The sequence below is a fragment of the Lutra lutra genome, chromosome 18, assembly GCF_902655055.1.
Source record: "Lutra lutra chromosome 18, mLutLut1.2, whole genome shotgun sequence".
In the NCBI taxonomy this organism is placed as follows: Eukaryota; Metazoa; Chordata; class Mammalia; order Carnivora; family Mustelidae; genus Lutra; species Lutra lutra.
Window position 1 is genome coordinate 1,681,669 of NC_062295.1, and position 20,911 is coordinate 1,702,579.

At 66.1% G+C, this 20,911-nt stretch overlaps 1 protein-coding gene across 4 annotated transcripts in view; it reads right to left on the reverse strand.

Moving 5' to 3' along the window:
- Nucleotides 1-20,427, reverse strand: part of PKD1 (polycystin 1, transient receptor potential channel interacting) — a 44,814-nt gene extending 24,387 nt beyond the window's left edge. For 3 of the 4 annotated variants that reach the window (XM_047713972.1, XM_047713968.1, XM_047713971.1), the window contains exons 1-12: nt 19,993-20,427; nt 6,500-6,571; nt 6,328-6,399; nt 5,902-6,071; nt 4,988-5,659; nt 4,678-4,861; nt 3,332-3,552; nt 2,843-2,958; nt 2,366-2,492; nt 1,593-1,840; nt 440-1,195; nt 153-284 (exon numbers count right to left, since the gene is read on the reverse strand). In XM_047713972.1, the coding sequence (XP_047569928.1) occupies nt 153-284; nt 440-1,195; nt 1,593-1,840; nt 2,366-2,492; nt 2,843-2,958; nt 3,332-3,552; nt 4,678-4,861; nt 4,988-5,659; nt 5,902-6,071; nt 6,328-6,399; nt 6,500-6,571; nt 19,993-20,207 (2,985 nt within the window). In that variant the 5' untranslated portion in view covers nt 20,208-20,427. The remainder of the gene's footprint in view (nt 1-152; nt 285-439; nt 1,196-1,592; nt 1,841-2,365; nt 2,493-2,842; nt 2,959-3,331; nt 3,553-4,677; nt 4,862-4,987; nt 5,660-5,901; nt 6,072-6,327; nt 6,400-6,499; nt 6,572-19,992) is intronic. The other variant, XM_047713970.1, reaches the window with a different exon arrangement.
- Between the last annotated feature and the right edge of the window lie 484 nt (nt 20,428-20,911).

Here is a 20,911-nt window from a genome sequence, read left to right on the forward strand (position 1 = left end):
GCGCCGGGCAGTAGACAGAGCCCCCCCCCACCCCACACTCACCCGCAGCCAGCCGAGGGGTCCTCGGGAGCAAAGCAGAACAGAAGGTAAAGGTGAGCACTGCCCGGCCTGGCCCACCCCCACCCCCACCCCCACCGGTGCCCCCCACCCACCGAGAGCTTGAAGACTGCGGCGCTCTGATAGATGACGTTGAAGACCACGTTGTGGAAGGTCAAGGACTGCTTGTCGTCGATGGTCCAGCGGAAGACCACGTCCGAGCCGGCGTCCACCGCGGGGCTGTACCGCTGCGGGAAGGGCACGGCATCGGCCAGCCCCAGAGCTTCGGTGGCCAGTTCTGCCCTAACCCAGGTCCCCCGGACCCAGACGTGCCTCCCGGTGGGGTTTCCCAGGCGACTTCAAGACACCACAGGGGAGGGGCGGGGGTGGGGGGGCTACTCACCACCAGGACGCCCTGCAGCACGCGGGCTTCAGGGCTGGGAGTGGCGCGAAGGCCGCAGATGGGCTCCTCAGCCGTCACATGCAGGCTGAGGCTGGCCTGGCCGGCGCCATTCTCCACCACGACCTCGACCATGTGCTCGCCCTCGCGGAGCCCGGGCAGCTCCAGCACCGCGAACAGGGTGCTGTTGGCCTCGAGAGCACAGCCAGGCAGCAGAGCCGCCACCGCGGCCGGGCAGGCGACCTCGAAGGGCGCGCTGACGTTGCCCCCGGGCCAACGGGCTGTGGCAGTGGCGCTGGCGCCGGCGTCCACCCGGAGTACCAGGGTGGAGCTGTTGGTGGGCACGTAGAGGCGGCCGTCGTGGGGCGTGGGGTAGGCCAGCCGCAGCCCCGCCACCGGGGACAGCACGTCGAAGCTGCAGGACAGGTTGTGCACGGACACGCTGTTGCCCACGGTGGCCCGCACCTCGTAGCGCCCGGGCTGCTGCAGCCCTGGGTTAGGCTGCAGCCCCAGCAGGAGGGTGAGGCGCTCCGTGGTAGCCAGGAGCCGCAAGGCACAGACGGGGCCGGCTGGGGCTGCCTCCAACTGCGTGGGCAGGTGGGACAGCCAGGCTGCAGCGGTGGTGGAGAAGTACGGGGCTGCGGCTCCGGGGGCGCCCAGGGTGGGTGAGCAGCGCAGAAGGGCGCCTGGCCCCGCGTCATGCTGCAAGGCCATGAGGTCTCCGGGGAGCAGGGGGCTGTCCTGGCCGTGGAAGGTGACCTGTTGGAGTGAGGCAGGCTGTGCTGGGTCCTCACGATGGACCACCACTGGTCGGGGTAAGGGGTGCTACCCAAGGCACCGAATCAGGGGCTCCAGCAGGTGCATAGGACCCACGGGGGCTCCCCAAGCACTCATGGCAGAGACAGATGGGACAGGCGCTGGGACAGGGACGGGCATAGGGCAGGGATGCAGGCGTGCGAGGGCCCTTCCTGGACAGGGGCGGGGCCTCGGAGGGACACAGCAGTCAGAACAAGGGGTAAGGCCCGAGCTGACAGTTTCTCCTGCTAGGGGTGGTGAGCAAGGACAAGGACAGAACCAGGGTGGGGCAGGGAGGTGGAAGAGTGTGCCATTTGTCCGGGTGGGCAGCAGAGGGGGAGCCCAGGCTGGTGACACTTACCGAGTACTGGGCGGGAGGCCCCGCCGGCACAGAGAACAGGAACTCCCTCCAGAGTGCATAGGAGGCCCCGGGGAGTCCCGGCCCTGACGTGGACCCATTGGCACAGGCCTGGGGGCGGCAGGGGTCATCCAACGGGAGGTGGAGACCAGCTCGGGGGCACCAGTGTCCTTCTGGGGCGCACGCAGGGACAGACTCAGCCTGGCTCTCTGGGGACCTGCTCTCAAGCTCCCTGTTGCTTCCAGGGGCCGCTGCAAGGTGAAAGAGGGGTGTTGGGGCCCTGGCCTGCTGTTCAGCCATGGTCAAGGACACCCCCACGATGACAGGAGGTTTTTGTTTTTTTTTTTTTTTAAAGATTTTATTTATTTGACAGAGACTACATGCAGGCAGAGAGGCAGGCGGGGGGGCGGGGGGGGGAAGCAGGCTCCCCGCTGAGCAGAGAGCCCGACGCAGGGCTCGATCCCAGGACTCTGGGATCATGACCTAAGCTGAAGCCAGAGGCTCAACCCACTGAGCCCCCCAGGTGCCCATTAACAGAAGGTCTTGCCAGTCAGCAACCCGGGCCCCAAAATCACCCCTCTACCCTTCCCGACCCTGGGCCGCAAAACAGACCCAGGACAGCCCCACACAGGCTGTCCTGCGGGTCCCGAGCCTGAGTCCGTTTCTCTGGACACCACCCTGCCCACCTCAAGGCTAGACACCCGTCCAGTGGGCAAGGGACCAGGGCCTGTGACCGCGCGGACAGCCGCCCGCCCACTGCTCGGACAGAGCCCCACCTGCTTCTGCCGTAGGCCTTAGCACCTGCAGCCGCAGCTGGACGGGCCGGCGGAGCTCCTGGGTGCCCAGCTCGGCTGCCGTGAGGAAGGCCTCCCTGCTCAGGCCCAGGCTGGGGAACGCCATCATCTGGGGGGGGGGGCACTGCTCAGCTCCACAGACCCCAAGCCCAAGACCCCAGACCCCAATTCAGGCCGGCCCAGAGGGGAAGGAGCCACCACATGGGGCTTCACACTGAGGAAGACAGTCACTCAGGAAGAAAATTCAGCTCACACCTATCGCTGAGCACCGGTACCGCCCCCTTGTTCTGTGGAGAGAAGGCTCAGGGGCACTCGGGGCTCTCAGACACAGGGAGGGGGCGCTGCTGCTCTCCGCGTGGCGGAGGGTGGGGGGCACAGTCTCTACCGGGCACACGGTCCAGAGAAAGCACCTTAAAGAGACACAGAAGCCTGTCCTGGAGGGTCTGGGGGTCGGCCTACCTCAACGAGCTCCTGGGGGGCCGAGAGGACCTCCTGCTGTGCCAGGGGGCTCAAGGGGCCCTGTAGGTCCCCACTGGGCGCTCCCACGAGGAAGGTCTCTGCGTCCCACACAGGCCCTGGGACGGCAAGTGTGCAGTGAGGTCTCCAGCCAAAGAAGACAGCATCAGGGGCCCAAGGTGGGGCCGGACCTGGGACCAAGCCCCTTGGCAGTGGTCTCCCAGCTGCCCCCCAGCTCGGTCTTGTTGGGAGCAGCTCCGTTCAGGACCACAGGTGCTCAGCCACACCTGATGGACACTGAGCAGCTGAGCAATGAGCCTGAAGGATGTGACTGTCCCAGGGGGACAGAGGAGCCCCCAGGGTGGCAAGGAGCCCCTGTGCGGTGGGGGGTCAGGGACAGCCACGTGAAGGAGTTCCCCACGATGGCTGGGGAGGTGTCGGTCCTAGTCGAGGGCAGAGAGTGACCCGAAGCCCCCCGGGGCCCCGGCGCACCTCCAGGCTGCAGCTCGCAGACATAGCTGTGGGGCGCAGAGCACAGGTCGGTGTTGCACTGGCCCGCGGGCCCCAGCCGCACGCAGCGCTCGGCGGTGGCCGGGTGCGGCTCCCCGGGCAGCCAGTTCTGGCAGGTCTCCAGGTTGAAGGCCTCGCGCTGCACGGCGGGGTCCGCCTCCTCCCCCTCCACAGCGGAGAAGCCAATCCACACATCCAGGCTCCTGCAGGCAGGCGGAGGGGAGAGTGGGCGCCCAGGGTCTCCCCGAAGACAGGCACCCTTCCAGCTGTCCTCTCTCTGGGAGCTGGCTCCTCACGGCAGCCCCTCAGGCAGGCCTTGCCCCTCTCCCCATCTCTAGATGGGGAAACTGAGGCTCAGAGAGATGACCTGGCGAGCAAGGCCATGGCTGTGTCCACTCACACCCATGCCTGTGGAGCCCAGAGCCCAGCGAAGCACTCCCAGCAGGGGAGGCTTCAGTCCGGCCGAGAGCGGTGTCCTATGTGAGCAGTCTCCGGGCGGGGAGGCCCATGGGGGCCGTGGTCGGATGAGTGTCCAACTCTTGGTTTCCGCTCAGGTCATGATCTCAGGGTTGTGAGATCAAGGTCTGTGTTGGGCTCTGAGCTCAGCAGGGGTCTGCTTCTCCCTCTCCCCCTGCCCCTACCCCCCCCAATGGGTAAAAAATATATTAAAAAAAAAAAGGCAGCTCTAAATGTAGCATTTGGGGAGCAAAACCCCTGCATCTCCGCCCCCCACACAGGCTGCTCCCCCAGCTCTGCCGAGGTACGAAGACCCTTCTGGAAGGAGGGCTGACAGACACGTGGAGAACTCAGGGAGAGGAGTGAGTTGCCAGAGTCAGAGCCAGGCACTGGGGCCCAGCTACTGCCAGGGACCTTGACTGTTCTGGGCCTTGATTTCCCCTTCTGGACACCGAGAACATCCAGGGTATGAGCCACAGTCTGGTCAGCCCATCCCAGAGCCTTGGGGAGAAACAGGCACGACCTGCCAGGGGCAGGGGTGGGCCGGCTGCAAGGAAGCGCCGTTCCTCACGGTCTGGGGGGCCGAGGGCAGCCTCCGTGGTCACAACAGAACCGGCCCTACTCCTGCCAGGAAGGGCTCAGTGAGGAGAGCAGGGGTGGTGGGCCCACAGGACCTGGACACATGCCCCACACCCACATCTTTGTCCCAAGAGCTGATGGCAACGGCGTCCGCCAAGCAAGACAGGGTCCTCGGCCGCCATCAGGCCAGCCAGCTGGACTCGGGTCTCTGGCCACCCCCACCTCTCCTCCAGCCCTGCCCCAGCATTGTGGGGACCCCCACCTGACAGCCTCTCCAGGGTGGGGGTGGGTACCTGGTGACCTGGGAGACCAGGAAGCGCTGGACGGCAGGGCTGTCCACCATGGCCAGGGCGGCCCCGGCCCAGGCCCGGCACCGCTCCTGCGCCTGCAACCAGGCAGCCTTCTCAGCCACCAGGCGGTAACAGTGCCCGTTGTCAGGGAAGATCACAGTGTCTGGGGGGCAGAGCGGATGCACCACTGGGGGGGGTCAGCGGGCAGAGAAGGGGCGTCAGCATGTGCCCAACCAGCACTGCCCCCCCTCACTCCAGCCCCCAGGGGTGAGCGAGGGGAGGGACGGCCCAGGCCCAGGGCGAGGGCACCCACCCCGGGCCGGCTCCTCGTCCACAGCCACGATGCTGTACACGGCCTGGAGGTCCGAGCCGCCACGGTTCCGGACGCCGAGCTTGAGGGTCTCATCGCTGCGCACTGAGACCAGACACGAGAGCTCCAGGGCTGCAGGGGCCGCCTCCACCCGCACCTCGGCCTCTAGCTGGGCCGAGCTGGCCCCCAGGGCCAGCAGCGCTGTCACGTGGTAGCGTCCCGGCAACACATAGCGGTGAGTGGTGGCCGCACCGGCGACGTCCACCCTGGGGGAGCCGTCGCCGAAGTCCCAGCGTGTGGAGTGGACGGGCAGGGAGGCGGTGACGTGGAAGGCTGCCAGCTGTCCAGAAGACAGGGGTCCCCGAGGCCCCAGCAGGGCGGCCCCTGGGGAGGCAGGGAAGGTGTCCTGCAGGACAGTGGGGCCCCGGCAGGCAGGGCCGAGGGCCGACGGCATGCCGGAGCAGAAGGGCAGGCAGGCCGAGGAGGTGTTGGGGGGCCGGGCCGCCCCGCACAGGCACCAGCCCTGGTCTGAGAGGGCCCCAAGGCTCTGGCCAGCCGCAAAACAGAAGGCACCGCAGGCCTCAGGTGTGAGCGGGCCCTCGTGGGCAGCTGAGAAGGCCGCCAGCAGCATGGCGCCCGAGCTGTTGTCAGGAAGGCAGGCGACGTAGTCCTCACCTGGACGGAGCACATGGGGGGTCCCTGGCATGCCCTGCGTCCCACGTGCCCTCATCCGCAGCTCTCCTCACCTCCTGCCTGCACCGTCCCCTGGGTCCACAGGGCCCTGCTGACCCCCAACCTGGTCCGACTCCGCTGCTGTGTTTACTGCCCGCCCCCCGCCCCAGATGCTGGCCCCGGAGCACCTACGGGGACCTGCCCAGCAGGAAAGGCCCCAGCCGGCCTACTCCAGCCACACTCACCACAGCCGCCATCTGACAGGGGGACGCCGAGGAGGGGCCGGCCAGCGACGGGGCTGGGCCCGGCACACGTGGCCGCCTCCGGCCGAAGCACACGAACCCGCTGCTCCTCCGCCCAGCGGGGCAGCCAGGCCAGACCGCAGTCACACTCCAGGGGGTTTCCGCTCAGGTTTCTGCGGGGCGGGGGGCCGGGTCAGGCGCTCAGCGGAGGGTAGGGCAGGAGCCCGGAGGAAGGGTCGCTGCTGGCCTCAACCCAAGGAGCAGGGGCCTGGGGTGCCCTCCCCAGCGCAGCACCCGCCGCCCCGTGGCCCCAGACGAGCTCCAGCAGGCAAGCATGAGGCCCCCAGCGCCTGCTCGCAGACGGGAATGGGCACGGAGGCCAGGTCAGGAGGGCAGGGGGGGCAACCACTGACGCCAAAAACAACTCACATCTCAGTTAAATTAAATAAATTAGCAAATACTCCTTCTTCTAAAGTGGAAATCTCGTTGTTGCTTATGTCCCTGGAAGAAAAGGGAGGATTCAGCAAGGATGGAAAGAAGCCCTCATAACCGCAACGGTGACAGGCAACCACCGTCCGCCCACTCCGCAGGCAACACTCACAGCTCTGTCAGTGTGGACAGGTTCGCCAGGAGCCCGACGTCCAGTGCCCGGAGCAGGTTGTGGGAGACATCTCTGGGGAGCAAAGTGGTCACCGTCAGTGCCAGGGCCCCAGACAGGGCACAAAGGAGACCCAGGCCCACCCCAGAGGCTCCCCGCTCCCTCCAACTCCCTACTTGCGGTCAGGACAGAGGATCCCAATGACTGGACTACGAGAAGACTGGGAGCCCGGAGGATCCCATCCACGCCCTGCCGCATGCCCCTTCTCTGCCCAGCAGTAGGCCCCCCAGCAGTTCCGGTCCCCCAACCCCGGGCCTGGCAGCACCGTGCCACGTGGGGTCTGGAACACAGCCGGGCAGCCTAAGGTTCTCCAGGGCCAGGGGCCCCGCTGTTGCTAGCGTGGGGGAGAGGGGTCTCAGAATGCCCCCGAGACACAGTGGGGCACAAGGACCAGGTAAGCAGGGAGGGGCCCTGGGGGACCACCTCCTCTCAGAGCTACGGTGACAGGCCACCGCAAACACCGAGGTTGACAGGACCCCAGGACAAACACCGGCGCGCTCTACAGGGCAACACGTGGGTTCAACAAGAAGCATGACCGGGCAGGAAGCGCGGAGGCCGGCTGAACTGTGAGGCGGGCGCCGGGTCCAGCTGCGCCAAGTTGGGCTGGACCCTCCAGAGACCGCCTGGGCACGTCGCCGCGAGGACATGGCGGGCGGGGGCGGGGCCAGCCCTCCGTGAGCCCCGGGAGGTTCGACACCAGCTGGGACCCGGGAGTGGGACAAAGCCCAAAGCCACAGGTGACAGTCCTGTGGAGCCACCCTGACTGAGAGAACACAGGAGGGCACCGCCCGCGGGTCACAGCGTCCAGCACCGGCAGAGGCGAAGCAGCAAGGCGAGCGCAGGAGCGTCGTCGGTGAAGCCAGACTGCAGGCCGGGCAGCGCTGGCCGCGCCCACGCAGGGTCCACTCTACACAGGCACGGCTCCCAGACGGTGAGGAGCCCAGCCGGCCAGGAAAACCAGCCCAGGACGCATCGTTAACCCGAGACACACAGAGGTCACAGATGCGAGGAGACGCACCCCTGACAGCAGTGCCCCAAAGCACTTTCACCCCCAAACTGTGAACGGTTCAGAACCACAACCCTCGGAGCTGGCAACACCCCCCCCCCCGCAGGAGGGTCGAAGCCCTTCCAACATGCTCTGCGGCTAACCGCGCCACTGTCCCTCCCAGCCTGGAGGTGGAGGCCACGGTCGCGCCTACCCATCCCCTCCCCTGACCTGGTGGATGCCTCTGGTCACCTGCTTCACTGCACCCTCCTCACCTCCCCCCTCCCGGGGCCCCCATGTCTGAGCAGCCCTGTCGGGGCCTCCAAACTGATGAGGCCTGGGACTCAACCACAGAGCCTCTGCCCTCACAGGTGTCACCGCTCGCCCTCGGATGTCCCCAGAATCCTCTCCCAGGCCCTACCCCGGCCCCCAGTGACCACCCAGTCGTGCAGAGGCAGAGGTCTGCCGATGCCTCCTCCTGGCCCAACCGCTTCCCGCTTCCCGCTCCTGCCAGCCCAGCTCCTCCTACACTCAGATCCCACCCTACCCCAACCACAGCCTGGTCCAGACACCCTGTCCCTGGGCACCTGGCTGCCGCAGCCCTTCCTATCAAGGCTCCTGAGGCAGCCTGGGGTGTCCAGCTCCCAAAAGCCACCCTCGGGGATGTCCCTGCTCCCAATACAGCAGGACCTTAGAACAGGCTGGTGTGGAAACAAGGTCCTGCTGGGAGAACCGAGGTGCACACAGGCCTCTGAGGACGTGGGGAGGAGGGGGTCCCAGTGCTTTGCTGGCTGGGATGCCCGGAGCCACACCCCCAGCCCGGCTCCTGATGCCGCAGACCACATCTGGAACCAGGCTCGGGAAATGACCCCCACGCCACATGGGGTCACGTGGAGACCATGGAAGGCTGGGGGCTGAGAACTGGGCTGCTGCTGGGCCGCTCCGCCATCCTGGTCTGGGTCCTGTGACCCAAGTGGGGAGCCAGGCCCAGTGGGGCTCCCATTCCCCTGGATGGTGAGGTGGGCAGGGCTGAAACTCCCATGGGGACCAGGTGGAGCTAGGGCCTGGGGTTTCCACCTGGAGCCGCCCCCCCAGTGCCGGGACCGGGATGTCACAGACGCTCCTCCCCTCACCTGTGGGGAGAGACAGGGTGCACAGGGGCGGCGCCCGGAGCCCATCCAGCCACCAGCAGGGGCAGCCCCCTCAGCACACAGACCAAGAGAAATCCAGCCACAAAACCAGCCCCTCCCCTGCAACTGTTCAACCGAGATCTAAAGAAAGTGCCGGAAAGGGGCGCACCGTGACAGCTCCAAGCTTGAGAGCAGGAGGGTCCCCTGAGTTTTAAACACTCGCAGTACCCTTGAGTAGAAGTGGGGTGTGCAGGAATGGATGGACAGGCTGTCCTGGGGGCCCGGAGTGGGGGCCTCAGAGGGGAACGGGAGGCAAGGAGGCTGGCAAGGGGCACCGGGAGCCCCATCGAAGAGGAGGCTGGGGCAGCAAGGCCTCCTCAAGAAGAGGCACTGCCCCTGACGCAGGCTCAGACCACAGCCCTGCCCTGTCCCAGCTCGGTGGCCCGACAAGGCGCTGGTCTCACTGAGCTCGGGTTTCCCATCTGGGGGAAGGCGGGCACGGAGAGACAGCGTGCATGCGTGTGGCTATGCGCCCAGGTCTGTCTCCACCCAGACCTGGGGCTCCAGGAACACCAGGGCTGGAGAGGCCTTTGGGGGCCAGGGGACACGGGGACAAGACCCGTTGGCAAGGTCACCCGTGCCCCCCACAGTGGAGCCTAGATTGTCCTGTCCCTCCTCACATGTGGAGGGGGAGGGGTGCTTTCTGACTGGCGGGCCAGGCCTTCCTCCGGGGTACATGGCCTGCCCTGCGCTGCTCAGGCTCACCCCAGCCGGCCCGCGCCCGCTCCTGGGGTGGGGTAGGGGGGTGGGCCAGGCCGGGAGACCAGTGAGAGGCAGCCGGACTCCCACCCACAGTCAACCACGATGCTCTAGCGTGGAGTGGCCGTGGCAGGAGGAACCTCCCGGTGTCCGTGCCTCTGAGGAAAGCAGCAGGCTGCAGGGCACAGGAAGCCACAGGGAGAGCGTCCAAGAGATGGGGCCGGGGGGTGGCAGGACAGGAGGGTGAGCATGGGCGAGACCCACCAGGGGCTCCCGGGGCAGCTTCCCAGCCTGGGCCTCAGGCAGAAGAGGAAAGAAAAAAGGAAAATCCCTAAAGTGTTCTCCACATCCCATTCTCTGGAAAATCCATCATGAGTGGCAGCTCTGGGGACTGCTGGTGGCGCCTGAGAACCCCAGGGCGGCGGTGGTGGGGGGAGAGGGGCAGGCCAAGCTCAGCGTCCAGGCCATGCAGCCAGCAACCACCCTGGTGCATCAGGACATGGCTGACCCTGGCCTCACTGGCCTGTGGCTCTGAGCTGCCCTTGGCCAAGTCCTCGACCCAGCTCTGCCTGGCCCAGCGGCCCCATCGAGGCTCCCCTCCCCCGCACGCTAAAGGCCCACCAGTCACACACAGTCCAGGGCACTAGCCACGGTGCTCCCCGTGCTCCAGGTCCCAGCTGAGCCCCTTCCCCCAGCACTCACCTGGGCCCAGAAAACATCAGCAGGCTCCCCCAGGATCCTGCTCAGCTACGGTGCCCTAAGGGCACACTAGGCCATGAGCCCCAGCCCCAGGGTGTGGGAGCAGCTGTGTAGGGCAGGCCGTGGCTAATGGTGCACACTGGGAGAGAGGGGAAGGGCAGAGGGGACACTAAGGGGGAGCTGTGGGGGTCACCGGGATGGGGACATGGGAAGAAACCACTGGTGGGGTCCTCACTCCGTCCCACGGCCACTTGTCCACTTTAGTTCTTGCCATCAGCATGCTGGTGGAAGGCCAAGGAGGCCTTGGGCCAGCCATGCCCCCACACCAGGGTTTCCCAGGTCCCACAACCACAGGGGAGACACAGCAGGCCCAGGGAGACCCTGAAGGAAGAAAGCAGCAGGGCTGGCCAAGCAGCGGCCGGCCCCTACCGGGAGAAGGGCCAGCAGCCTGGCTGGACAGCACCCCTGAGAGGTCTTGGGCCAAGCAGGGCCCACCCTCTGGGCCAGCTAGATGCTCCCCAGCCCCTCCAAGGCCCACTCAAGCCAACTCCACAGATCCCAAAGCCAAGGCTGGAGGGGTCAAGCCAGCTTAGGGAGGAGGTGGGTGACCTGGGATCCACATACTACCAGGTGACAGGCATACACTCGTGAAAGCATAAGACACGTGTCACCTCCCCAGGCACCAGGGATCAGATTGAGAGGCTGGCCTTCCCTCTCCTCCCCGATAGGGACCCAGCAGTCCACTGGGGAGCCCAGGCTGTCCCCCAGGCTCTCCCTGCCTCCCAGACCAGACACTGTCATGAGGGGGACACCAGCCTCCCCTGGGGTACAGGCGCCAAGAGCCCCTGGACATCCGGGGCTGTTCTTTCCTGCCGCAAGCAGGAGCTCGGGCGAGGGTCCAGCACCACAAGCTGGAGGGACTCAGCAGAAGGTGCTCAAGGGCCCCCGTGGCGAGCAGCAGCAGCTCCCTAGCCCCGTCCGCACACGGCTCAGCACCTGGGTCCCACCCCTGCTCACATCAGGGCCCCTGCGGGAGGAGGGGAGAAGGGGCTGCGCCCAGGAGACGGGAACGGGTCAGGTACATGAAGGTAGAAGCCAAGGAGGGGATGGTCACAAGCAGGTCTGGGGTGTTCCTGAGCCTGGGGTGGCTGCCCGAGCAGTCTGCCCTTCTGGACCTGAGGCACTGGAGGCCCCAGGGAAGCTGGGACCCTGCCCTGCAGCCCTGAGCAGCCTCAGTTTCCTCCAGTGCCAAGGAGAGGAGTGGCCCGTGTGCCCGTTCCCCAGTCCAGATGCTGGGCGGGGTCTGGGGGTCAGCCGGAGCCCCCAAGGAAACATCTGCACATTCCAGACGCATGTGGTCAGCGGCGGGGGCGAGTGCCAGGCCCCAGCCCGTCACCCCCACCCCTGCGCTGGCCGCCGCACTGGAAACAGGGCTTGGGGGGAACGGGCTCCGGAGGGGCCGCAGCCGAGGTTATGTAACCCACTCCTCCCAAGCCAGCAGCTGCCTCCTCCCTCCTCTAGGAGGACAGGACAGCCGCGCTGGCGGGACAGAAGGTACCCCGCTCCCCATCCAAGGCCCAGGGCTCCGTTCTCCTCCCTCCCTCACCAGGAATGGCAGCCCTGGCTGGCCGGTCCTCTCCCTGAGGCGCTGCCAGGTTCTCCTGGGCCCAGCACGGAGGACCCCCGACATGTCCCCTCAGGAGCCAGGCCTGGCCCGAAGGGGAGTGGCCACAGTGCGGTGCCTGCCCTGCCCCCCCCCACCCCTGGGACCCAGGGCTGGCGACGCTGTGTCTGGGTGGGGGGGGGAGACGGGGGGCGGGGGGCGGGCAGGCCGCCGGGAGCACCAAGCCAGTTTGAGTGTAATAACCTCATTCTGTTTTCGTTCTATTTATGGTGAGCAAGGCTGGCTTCCAGGGCCGGAAATGATGATGTGTAAATTAATGAATTCGAGTTTAGGAAGGAGCAGATTTGCAGACAAACACGCGGACAGGGCCAGCTGGGGAGGGAGCAGAGGCAGGCTCTCCAGGGAGGGGCCCGCCAGCCCCAGGGCGGCAGCGAGGGGCTGTCTCAGCCTCCAAAGTGAGGGGGAGAGGCCCAGCCTGGGAAGGTCCCAACCTCACAGCGTTTTACGGGGGCCCCCGCCACCCGAGTTCTGCCCTCCCACTACAGAAGTCTCAGCAGGACCGGCCTACACAGCCAGCTCGCTGCTGCTTCCCACCTGGGAAGCCCCTGTGGCCGCAGGCCAGGACAGGGAGGGGAGCTCAGAACTGCAGGGAGGGCCCGAGGGGTGGGGAGTGTCCTCCACACCTGGACAGATCAATGTGCCCCAAGGCAGCCACCTTCAGAGCCTTAACAAGACTGGGTGCGGGGGGGGGGGGGGGGGGGGGGGGGGGGGGGGGACGGACACAGGAGAGGGGGGTGGTTTGAGGCCCCCTTCAGGGTAAGGGGAGGCAAAGGACCAGACCGAAGGGTGCCCAGCCTCCCTCCAGATCCAGCACCCGTGCTCGGGAACTGCGCTCAGACCTGTCACAATCAGTCAGGCACGAGTGACCAGCCCATTCCACAGGTGGGAATGCTGAGGCTCGGGGAGGCAGCCCTGCTCATCCCACCATGTGTCCCCAGAATCGGGAGACTGAAGGAAAAAGGCTGTGCTCTTCCCCATCCTGGCTGGGGAGCTGGCACATAGCCTCAGGCTTCCAGCCCAGCGTGGCTAGCCATCCCATCGCCTCCTCAGCTGCTGGGCATGGCCAGTGGCATGAACCAGCCTGACCCAGGGCTCCAGAGCGGTTTGCTGGCCCTGGACCCTGAGGCCAACAGTGCTGTCAGCCTTGCCCTGAGCACTGGCCTCATTCTCTGCTTCCACCAGAAGCAAACGAAGAAGCCCTTCTCAGAGTGGCCCCAGAGCATCCTTCAGGGCACAGGGCTGCTAAAGTCAGGGACACCACACCTGGCCAGGCCTGGGCCCACGGGCACCTCGGGGAAAGAACGAGCCCTGCCCACCTTGGCCACAAACGCAGCCCCTTCCCTGGCACGGGCGGCTGGGCACCACTGGGCCCCTTGGCAGAGATGGCTGCCAAGCCACAAAGAACGAGGTGTTCCGGGAAAAAAGGACGTGAGCTGCATTTTCCAGCTGCGTTCTGTTCAGCAGCAAGACTGCGAGCACGCCTGGCCGGCGCCCCCGAGGCCCGCGGCCCACCCCATGGACACGGCCCCGCCTTGGCCGGCCTGAGAGGCACAGGCACCCAGTTCCCAGGGCCAGACGGCCGCCGCCACCCCAGACGGCAGCAGGACAAACGGGATGTTTTCATTCCAGAGTGTTCCACGGGCTGGGCCCGTCTGGGTTCCTGCTGCTGGCGCTGGCCGCTGCAGAGTGTTCCGGAAAGGAAAATGTGCATCTCCATCCAAAATGGCTTCCTCACTTGAAACCAAGCCTCAGCCTGGGTCTTGCTCAAGAACCAGGGTCTCCCAAGAGCTGTGGCGGGCACAGGCGGCAGCAGAAGCACCCCCCATCCCGTGGGCAGCATGTGGGGGCGGGAGCCACGTCCTCCAGGGCCACCCAGTCAGCCGTCAGAAGACGATGGCCAGTGACAAGTCACCCAGGGCCAAGGGCAGAGCAACCAAGAGAGGAGGAGGCCCTTATGGGAGATGCCCTGGTCTCAGGCCCCGGGAGAGGGAAACTGAGTCTCACCAACACCACAAATGAGATCACCAGGGTGTGCCGGGCATGTGACAGCAGAGGCCAGCGGCAGGGCCAAGGTCAGGGGCACCAAGCAGCCCTCGTGGCCGTGGATTCCAGGGCCGCACCATCCCCCCAGCTCCCAGAACAAGGTGAACACGGGAAGCGACGCATTCTAGTCACACATCAAAACTTCACTGTGTCCCAAATGCACACCTGAACGCGTCAGAAACACAACTGCATAAAACTAAGACCCAAACACCAGAGGAACGTGCCGGGGTCCCGACTCCCCCAGCAGCGGCACGGCCATGTGCTGAAGACAGCTCTGAGGTCAGAGCAGAGGGGGCAGCAAGGCTCGTGGACCTTGGGCCTCCCTGGGCTCCCCCGGGCCCCCCAACTGGCATGTGGTCTGAGAGACGCAATGACTGGCACACGTGTTCAGGGGTCCTCTCCGTGCACCCATCAGTGTGGCAGGTGGCAAGGACCCATCTCCTGGTAGCCAGTGCTTGGGAACAAGGTAATGGGCTCTGAGGGTGTGGACAGAAGGGAGCCGAGGGGCCACTCTGGCAAGGGTTACAGCTGCCATGGCCCCAGCACTGAGCCCCGCGGGCACGCCCACAACCCCAGAAGAGCCTCCACTTGTGATGCCCACCTGGCGAGTGAGGGGACCGAAGCTCGGGAAGGCTGAGTGACATGGCCAAGGTCACGTAGGAAATGGAGGAGCTGGGATATGAACCAGGTCTGATCCAGGGGCAGAATCCCAACTCTGGGGTCCCCATGCCTCCCTCCCAGAACCAGACAGGAAGTCCGTGGGAAGGGCCATAGCACAGAGAGCAGAGGGACACTGAGGACAGAGCTGAGGGGAATGGTTGAGCCAGCAGCGGAGGCCGGAGCCCAGAGCCCAGCCAGTCCCACTCAGTCCCGCCGGGGAGCCCCCCACCGCCAGCACCGGGGGCCAGGCCCGTGTGCAGTCCCGGGGGTGTGCCCCAGAGCATGCTCATGCAGTCATGTCTCTGCCACAACCCCCAGCCGTGTGACCCCAGGAAGTGACAACCTCGGGGAGCATCAGTTTCCTGGTCTATAAAATGGGACCAAGAATGCTTCCAAGCCCACAGCACTGTGCAAGACACCGTGACAGAAAGGACAGAACAGGCTTTGCAAGGAGCCCAGCGCACGGCAAGCGCGGACAGAGGGGATGACCCAGTGGTGGGGCGCAGGGCGCACACCCATGGCCATTTCCAGAGATCTGGTCTTCCATTTGGAGCCGCCTCACATGGTATAAAGCTCCCAACTGTGAAGCGGACAACTCGCTGGTCTCTGGTGAGTTCTCGAGGTCGTGCGACGAGCGCCATCTCCTTCCACCACAGTCTCACCCCCAAACCGACACCCCAACCCCGCCCCCGCCAGATACACCAGTCTGCTTTCGGCTTCCATGGACTGGCCTGTTCCAGACGTTTCCTACCAGGGAAATCATTCCACATGTGGCCTCTTGGGTCCGGCTTTGTTCACTGAGCGTGTCTTCGGGGCCTGCAGGGGCTGGGGCAGGTGTTGGGGCTCCTGCGGGCGGCTAAGCAGCGCTCCAGCGAGTGGGAGACCGCGTTCTGTTGCTGGACCCCTGCGTTGTCCCCACGTTCCGGCTCCGGGGAACCTGACACTGTGAGCGTGTGTATACAGACTTCCGTGTGGATTCAGGTTTCCCTTCTCTCGGGTACACACGGAGGAGCCGGCAGACGGCTGCCAGCATGCCGCCCTATGCCGCGGCCACCAGCAGTGGGTGGGGGTCCGACGTGTCCACACCCTCCAGATGCCGGCTGCCATCCGCCTTTGGAGACGGCTGTCCACACGGGCGTGTGGGGCACAGTGCCGCAGCCCCCTGCATCTCCCCGGAAGCTGCGTGTGCGGCGTCCACCCGGGCTGGCGGGGCAGGTGTCCTCTCTGGAGGTATGTCACTCAGGCCCTTCACCCACCTCCTAACTGGACCCTTTATCTCACTAGGGCGGAGAATCCACAAGAAGCCCCGCCGCTGCTGCGGTCTTCAAGTCTTCAACAAGCCTTCTGGCCGGGAGTCCTCGCCAGGTAAGAGGCTTGCAGGCGCTCTCCACCGGGCAGCGGCTTGGCGGGTGGGCGCGCTCCCCTCGAGGGCGGGTCCTCCGACTCCCAGGCGCCACCCAGCTCCCGAGGCTTGCTGGAACTGGGTGCTCGGTGCTGCTCCCTTCAAGAACCGAGCCCTGCAGGTGCAGCCGGACCGAGCCTCCCCATCACCTCCCGGCCCCGGCAGGGAGCCCTCCTACAGCATGTCCTCCTGGCCACAGCTCTCGCCAACGGGCATCCGTGTCCCCTCGGGAAACTGCCAGTACACATGTGTTTACATCCTCAATTCCGAGCACCAGCCGGCCACGCTGCACACCTCAGGGGACGCGAGAGTGAGAGCTGCTGGGCATGCAGGACCCCCGGACCCTCCCGACACCCATTCCCACCCAGCAGCCAGTGTTCTGTGCCCCTTCTGTCTGGGGCCCTTCAGGGCTGTCCCCAGCCATCTAGATAAGGGACGCACCCCCATGCCTCCAGCACCTGCAGCCCCAGACACTCCTCCAGGCTGTCCCTTGTCTGGGTGCTCTCTCTCAGACCTTTCAACGTCACCTATACTGGTGGCCCGCAGGGAGGCCTCCAAAGCAGCCCCTCCCCATCGCCAGCGTCACAGTGATATCTGAGCCTCAGAGACCCCCCCCACACAGGGCCCGGCACACAGCAGCCAGGCTCTCTGCCTGGTGAGGGTTTGGGGAGGGGACCCTCTGTGGTCTGGCCCGTCCTCAAGGCAGCAACAACATGTGGCACATGCAGCCTAACATATCACGCACACACCAGGCCCGTGTGCCCCCCCCCCCCCCCAAGGACCACCTTCCCTCGCACCTATGTGCCATGCAGACGCTAGAGGCCTAGCCTCCTCCAGTCTCCCAAACTCTCCTGACATTCAGGGGCCCAGGCGAGGAAGGGCAAGGCTCCAAGTACACCCCCAGCTGACAAGAGACCCCAAGGCCCTGGTATTTCCATCAATGAACCATGTCCCTACTGAGGCCCTAAGCCTCGTCCTAGACCAGTGGCTGAAGTCAGCAGCACGAGCCCCGATAAGCAGCTGGAAACCACACCTGAAACTGACAGACAACACTGGGAGCAGCACCGTCCCCTCTGAACGGCCCCTGGTGACGAACATCCTGAGCCTCTGGGGGCCTGTCCACGCAACAGCCGCTGGCCGCAAGCACCTCCAGAGGGCTGGAAATGTGGCTTCCCACACCACACCACCCTGCAGCGGCCATCCCGCTACAGGAAACAGAGGGCAGGGGACACACTGGATGACACCACGGAGGCGAGTCCAAACACAGACGCTCTCGGCACCACTGTCAACGGTCGCGTGAGGAGGGAAAGAGACGAGGGAGGGTAGATACATCATCGGAGGACAAAAGACGCTGACCAGCTGCACTGTGTGGCCCTTGTTTGGGCCCGGATTCAAACTACTAGAAGAACCGCGGACAACCGGAAACCTAAACATGCCGGCGCAGGTGGGATCAGGGAATCTCTCACCATCTCGGGGTGACCACGGGGTGGCCGGACACCCCGAGACACCCAGCTCCTGGGCATACGCCACAGGACAGGACAGCCGGCCGCTGGCTCAAAGAAGGCGGGAGGTGGAGGCGTGGAGGGGCAGGACGGAGGGCGAAGGGTCACAAGGTTCAGCACACAATTTTGTCTACCTCTGGGCCTACTCAAATTCACCACAAGAAAGATTGAAACCCGGGACAACAGCAACACTTTGCCGAGTAATGTCATCTCTCTCAGGCCACCTCCAGCAGCACCGCCAACCCAGCCCACCCTGCCTGCTGAGGCCTAAACGCCCCTGTGGGCCAGCCGTGGGCCTTATATGCAGGTCTGGCCCGTGACAGAGGTATCAGGCCTGAGCCCAGAAGAGGCGGTCGCCGGTGCCACCCAGAAGGCAGGGCTGTGGGGCACACCCTCACCTGGGAGGCTGCCTGACATCTATGCACTCAGCCCCTCTGCTTTAGAGAGAACTCCCCTGTCTCCCTCTCCCTGAGGACGGGGCTTGCTGGATTGACAGGCAGAATGGCTGGGGGAACCAGGAGAGAGCCCAGTTTCTCTTGGGTTCCTGGTCCGCAGCCTCCAGAAATCTCCCACAGGTAGCTTTGGGGTATAAAGAACACCATAGGGTCTCCCCTGTTCTCCATCGCCCCGTGTCTCAGGGTTCCACTGCAAGCTCAGAGGGGCCAGCAACCCTGGGAATCCTGCCGGCTCAGGCCGGGCCAGGCCAGGCCACCAGCTCCCAGGACCTCCAAAACCCAGGAGCAGATCCTATAGGGACACATACAAGGCTCTAGTCTTGGGATCCATCACTGTGCCCAAGAGGCTCCAGAGCCCACACCCTGCTGCAGGCCCCTGACTGAGCCCCCCGCATTGTTTACCTCCTACACAGCTCAACACCACGACCTGGGGAAACAGAGCATAACCAGAAGGAGCCAGGCCTGACCTCAGCAGCTTCCAGCCCCCCGGAAACGGAGGCATCTTTACTCACAGTATCCAGAAACGAGGACCGGATCCAGTTATCCTGGTGAAGGCAAGAAGCCCATCTCCACAGAGACAGCCCGGATGGCAAATGCTCAAGGGGTCAGGCAGCAGAGCAGCGGGCCCACCGTGACCCTCCCTCAGGACCCCCAGCTAATCCTGGAGAACCTGCTCTTCCCCCACCGCAATCCCACAAACCAAAGCCCAAAAGACCTCCAGAGCACACAGAACTATCCACCCCTACTCCACCCACCTACTCCCCAGCATCCAAATTCATCTGAACCCTGACCATCGGTCCCCAAATTAAAGGCAGCCATACGCTGGAGGCACCCAGGGAATATTACAGAACCAAATTCCAGGACCCATCTCCAGATTTCACAAGCCTGAGAACGCTAAATGCCCCCCCAGTGGATTCCAGCATGTGGCCAAAGACAGCTGGGAGTCCTGGCTTCTGAAAGTGCCCAAGAAACCCCAACAGGGCCATAGGAATGCAGACGGACAGACCTGAGCCTGTAGCTAGCCCAGGGACAACTGTCTGCAAATGCTGGTCCCCGCACTCGTCCGTTCCAACTCCGGGTCCTGAGCACCTCAGTCAAACCCCGCTCTGCCACGTGCTGGCCACAGCCTGTTACCTGGGCAAGTCCCGGCACCTGAGTCTGTGTTCTCGCGTGTAAAAAGCCATCTCCGCTGGACCTCTGCCTCAGAGGGCATCCATCCATCACAGCCAGAGCCTGGCACACGGCTCACAAACTGACAAGTTCTCCCCGGAGGCTACACCATCACTTCCAAAACGGAAACCGCACAACAGCCCGCAAGCGTTCTGAACTACTTCTGCAACCCCACATGCCCGCTGTCCGGGGACCACATCAGAGCCCTTGAGGAACCCGGGCCCTCCCGTCCTGCCCCACTCCCGCACAACTCCCTTGCCCTGGCCACACGGTTCCCTCCTCCGGTCCTCCCGCCACCTACCCACTCCTCATCGGGCCAAGCCTCAGACATCCTTCACATCTCTGTCCAGACACCTCTTCCGGGAAGCCTTCCCCGCCATCCCAGACGCCATCCCAGACGGAGCTCTCCTCCTCCTGGCTTCCCGCTGCAGGGCTCCCAGGTGCAGAGCATCCCCCGGGCCAGGCTGCATCCTATTAGTCCCTAATTGTCGTCTAAGTGTCGGCCGGATCCCTTCAAACACCTTCCACCCTGCCCCCGCGCTGTCTCAGGTCCCCCACCAACTCGCGACTGCGGAGCCCCACCCGGTGGGACGTTTCTGCGTTCGCAGACGCCGGGATTCTTCGGCCTCGCCCCGGCCCAGGCCACGGGGTCTGAGGGCCGCCCGCGGTCCCGGGTTTTCCTTATTTAGTCGGGCCGACCTCACTGCGCTGGAGCCTCGCCCTGGGAGAGGCCTGGCCCGCACTCCGTTTCCCCTTCAGAGGCCGGGGACGCGCCCACGCCCTGCGAGGCCCGCCAGGCCGGCGGCCTGCCCGGCCGGGCCTCTCCCCGGAGCCGAGGGTGCAGGCGCGCCGAGGCCGCCCCACGCCCCGGGCGCCCCCGAGTCCCGGCGCCCGCCCGGCGCCATGGCAACCGCCCGGCCCGCGGCGCGGGGCGGCGAGGTACTCACAGCGCGGTGGCGTCGGCGGGGATGCGCAGCGCGGGTCCGAGCGTCCGCAGTCCGCGGCCGGAGCAGTTGACGCGGCAGGCGGAGCCGGGCGCCGGGCCGCAGAGGCAGGGGGGCGCGCACGGCCCGCAGCCGCGCCCGGTGTCCCCCGCCAGCGCCCCAAGCCACAGGCCCAGGCCCAGGGCGAGCGCCAGGCGGGCGGGCGCGGCGGGCGGCATCGTCAGGGCAGCGCGCGCATGGCCCCGGCCCGGCCCCGAGCCCCCCTCCCCGAGCCCCTGAGCCCGCCCGGCGCCGGTGGCCGCGGCTCAGGCGGGGCCCGCGGACGGCATGGCGGGGCGCGGGGCGGGATCCCGCGGCGGCCGCGGCCTGTCTGCCTGCGCGACGTCCGCTCGGCGCTCGGGCCCGGCCGCGCTCTGCGTCCACGGCCGGCCGGTCGCGCGCTCGCGCTCTAGTGCGGGCCCGCCGCCGCCGCTCCTCCTCCTCCCGGCGCCGCGCGGGGCGGGCGGGGCGGGGCGTCTGCAGGCCCCGCCTCTAGCTCTGCAGGTCGGCCGCGGGGGTGGGGCGCCACAGAGCCCCGCCCCGTCCTGGCTCCGGGAGTGGGCGGGGCGTCGCGCGGTATCCCACTCTTCTCCAGCCGAGCGGCGGCGGGGCCTCTGCGCCGCTCCCCACCCGCGCCCTCGGGAGTCCGGTCCCCGCCGCATCCGCGCGCCTCCGCCCTGCGCAGTCGCGAGCGTCGCGGCTGTGCAAACACCGGCAGGGATAAGCCCGCGGCGGGCGACCTCGGAGCATCTCTGTCCGGTCGCGGCTCCGCCGTATTCCAAGCGCCCCGCACGTGGTAGGAGCTCGGGGCAAACGCGCCGCGTCCTCTCGTGGCGCCGGCGAGCTGTGGGGGCCAGTGCCCGGGGTCCCGGAGGAGACGCCC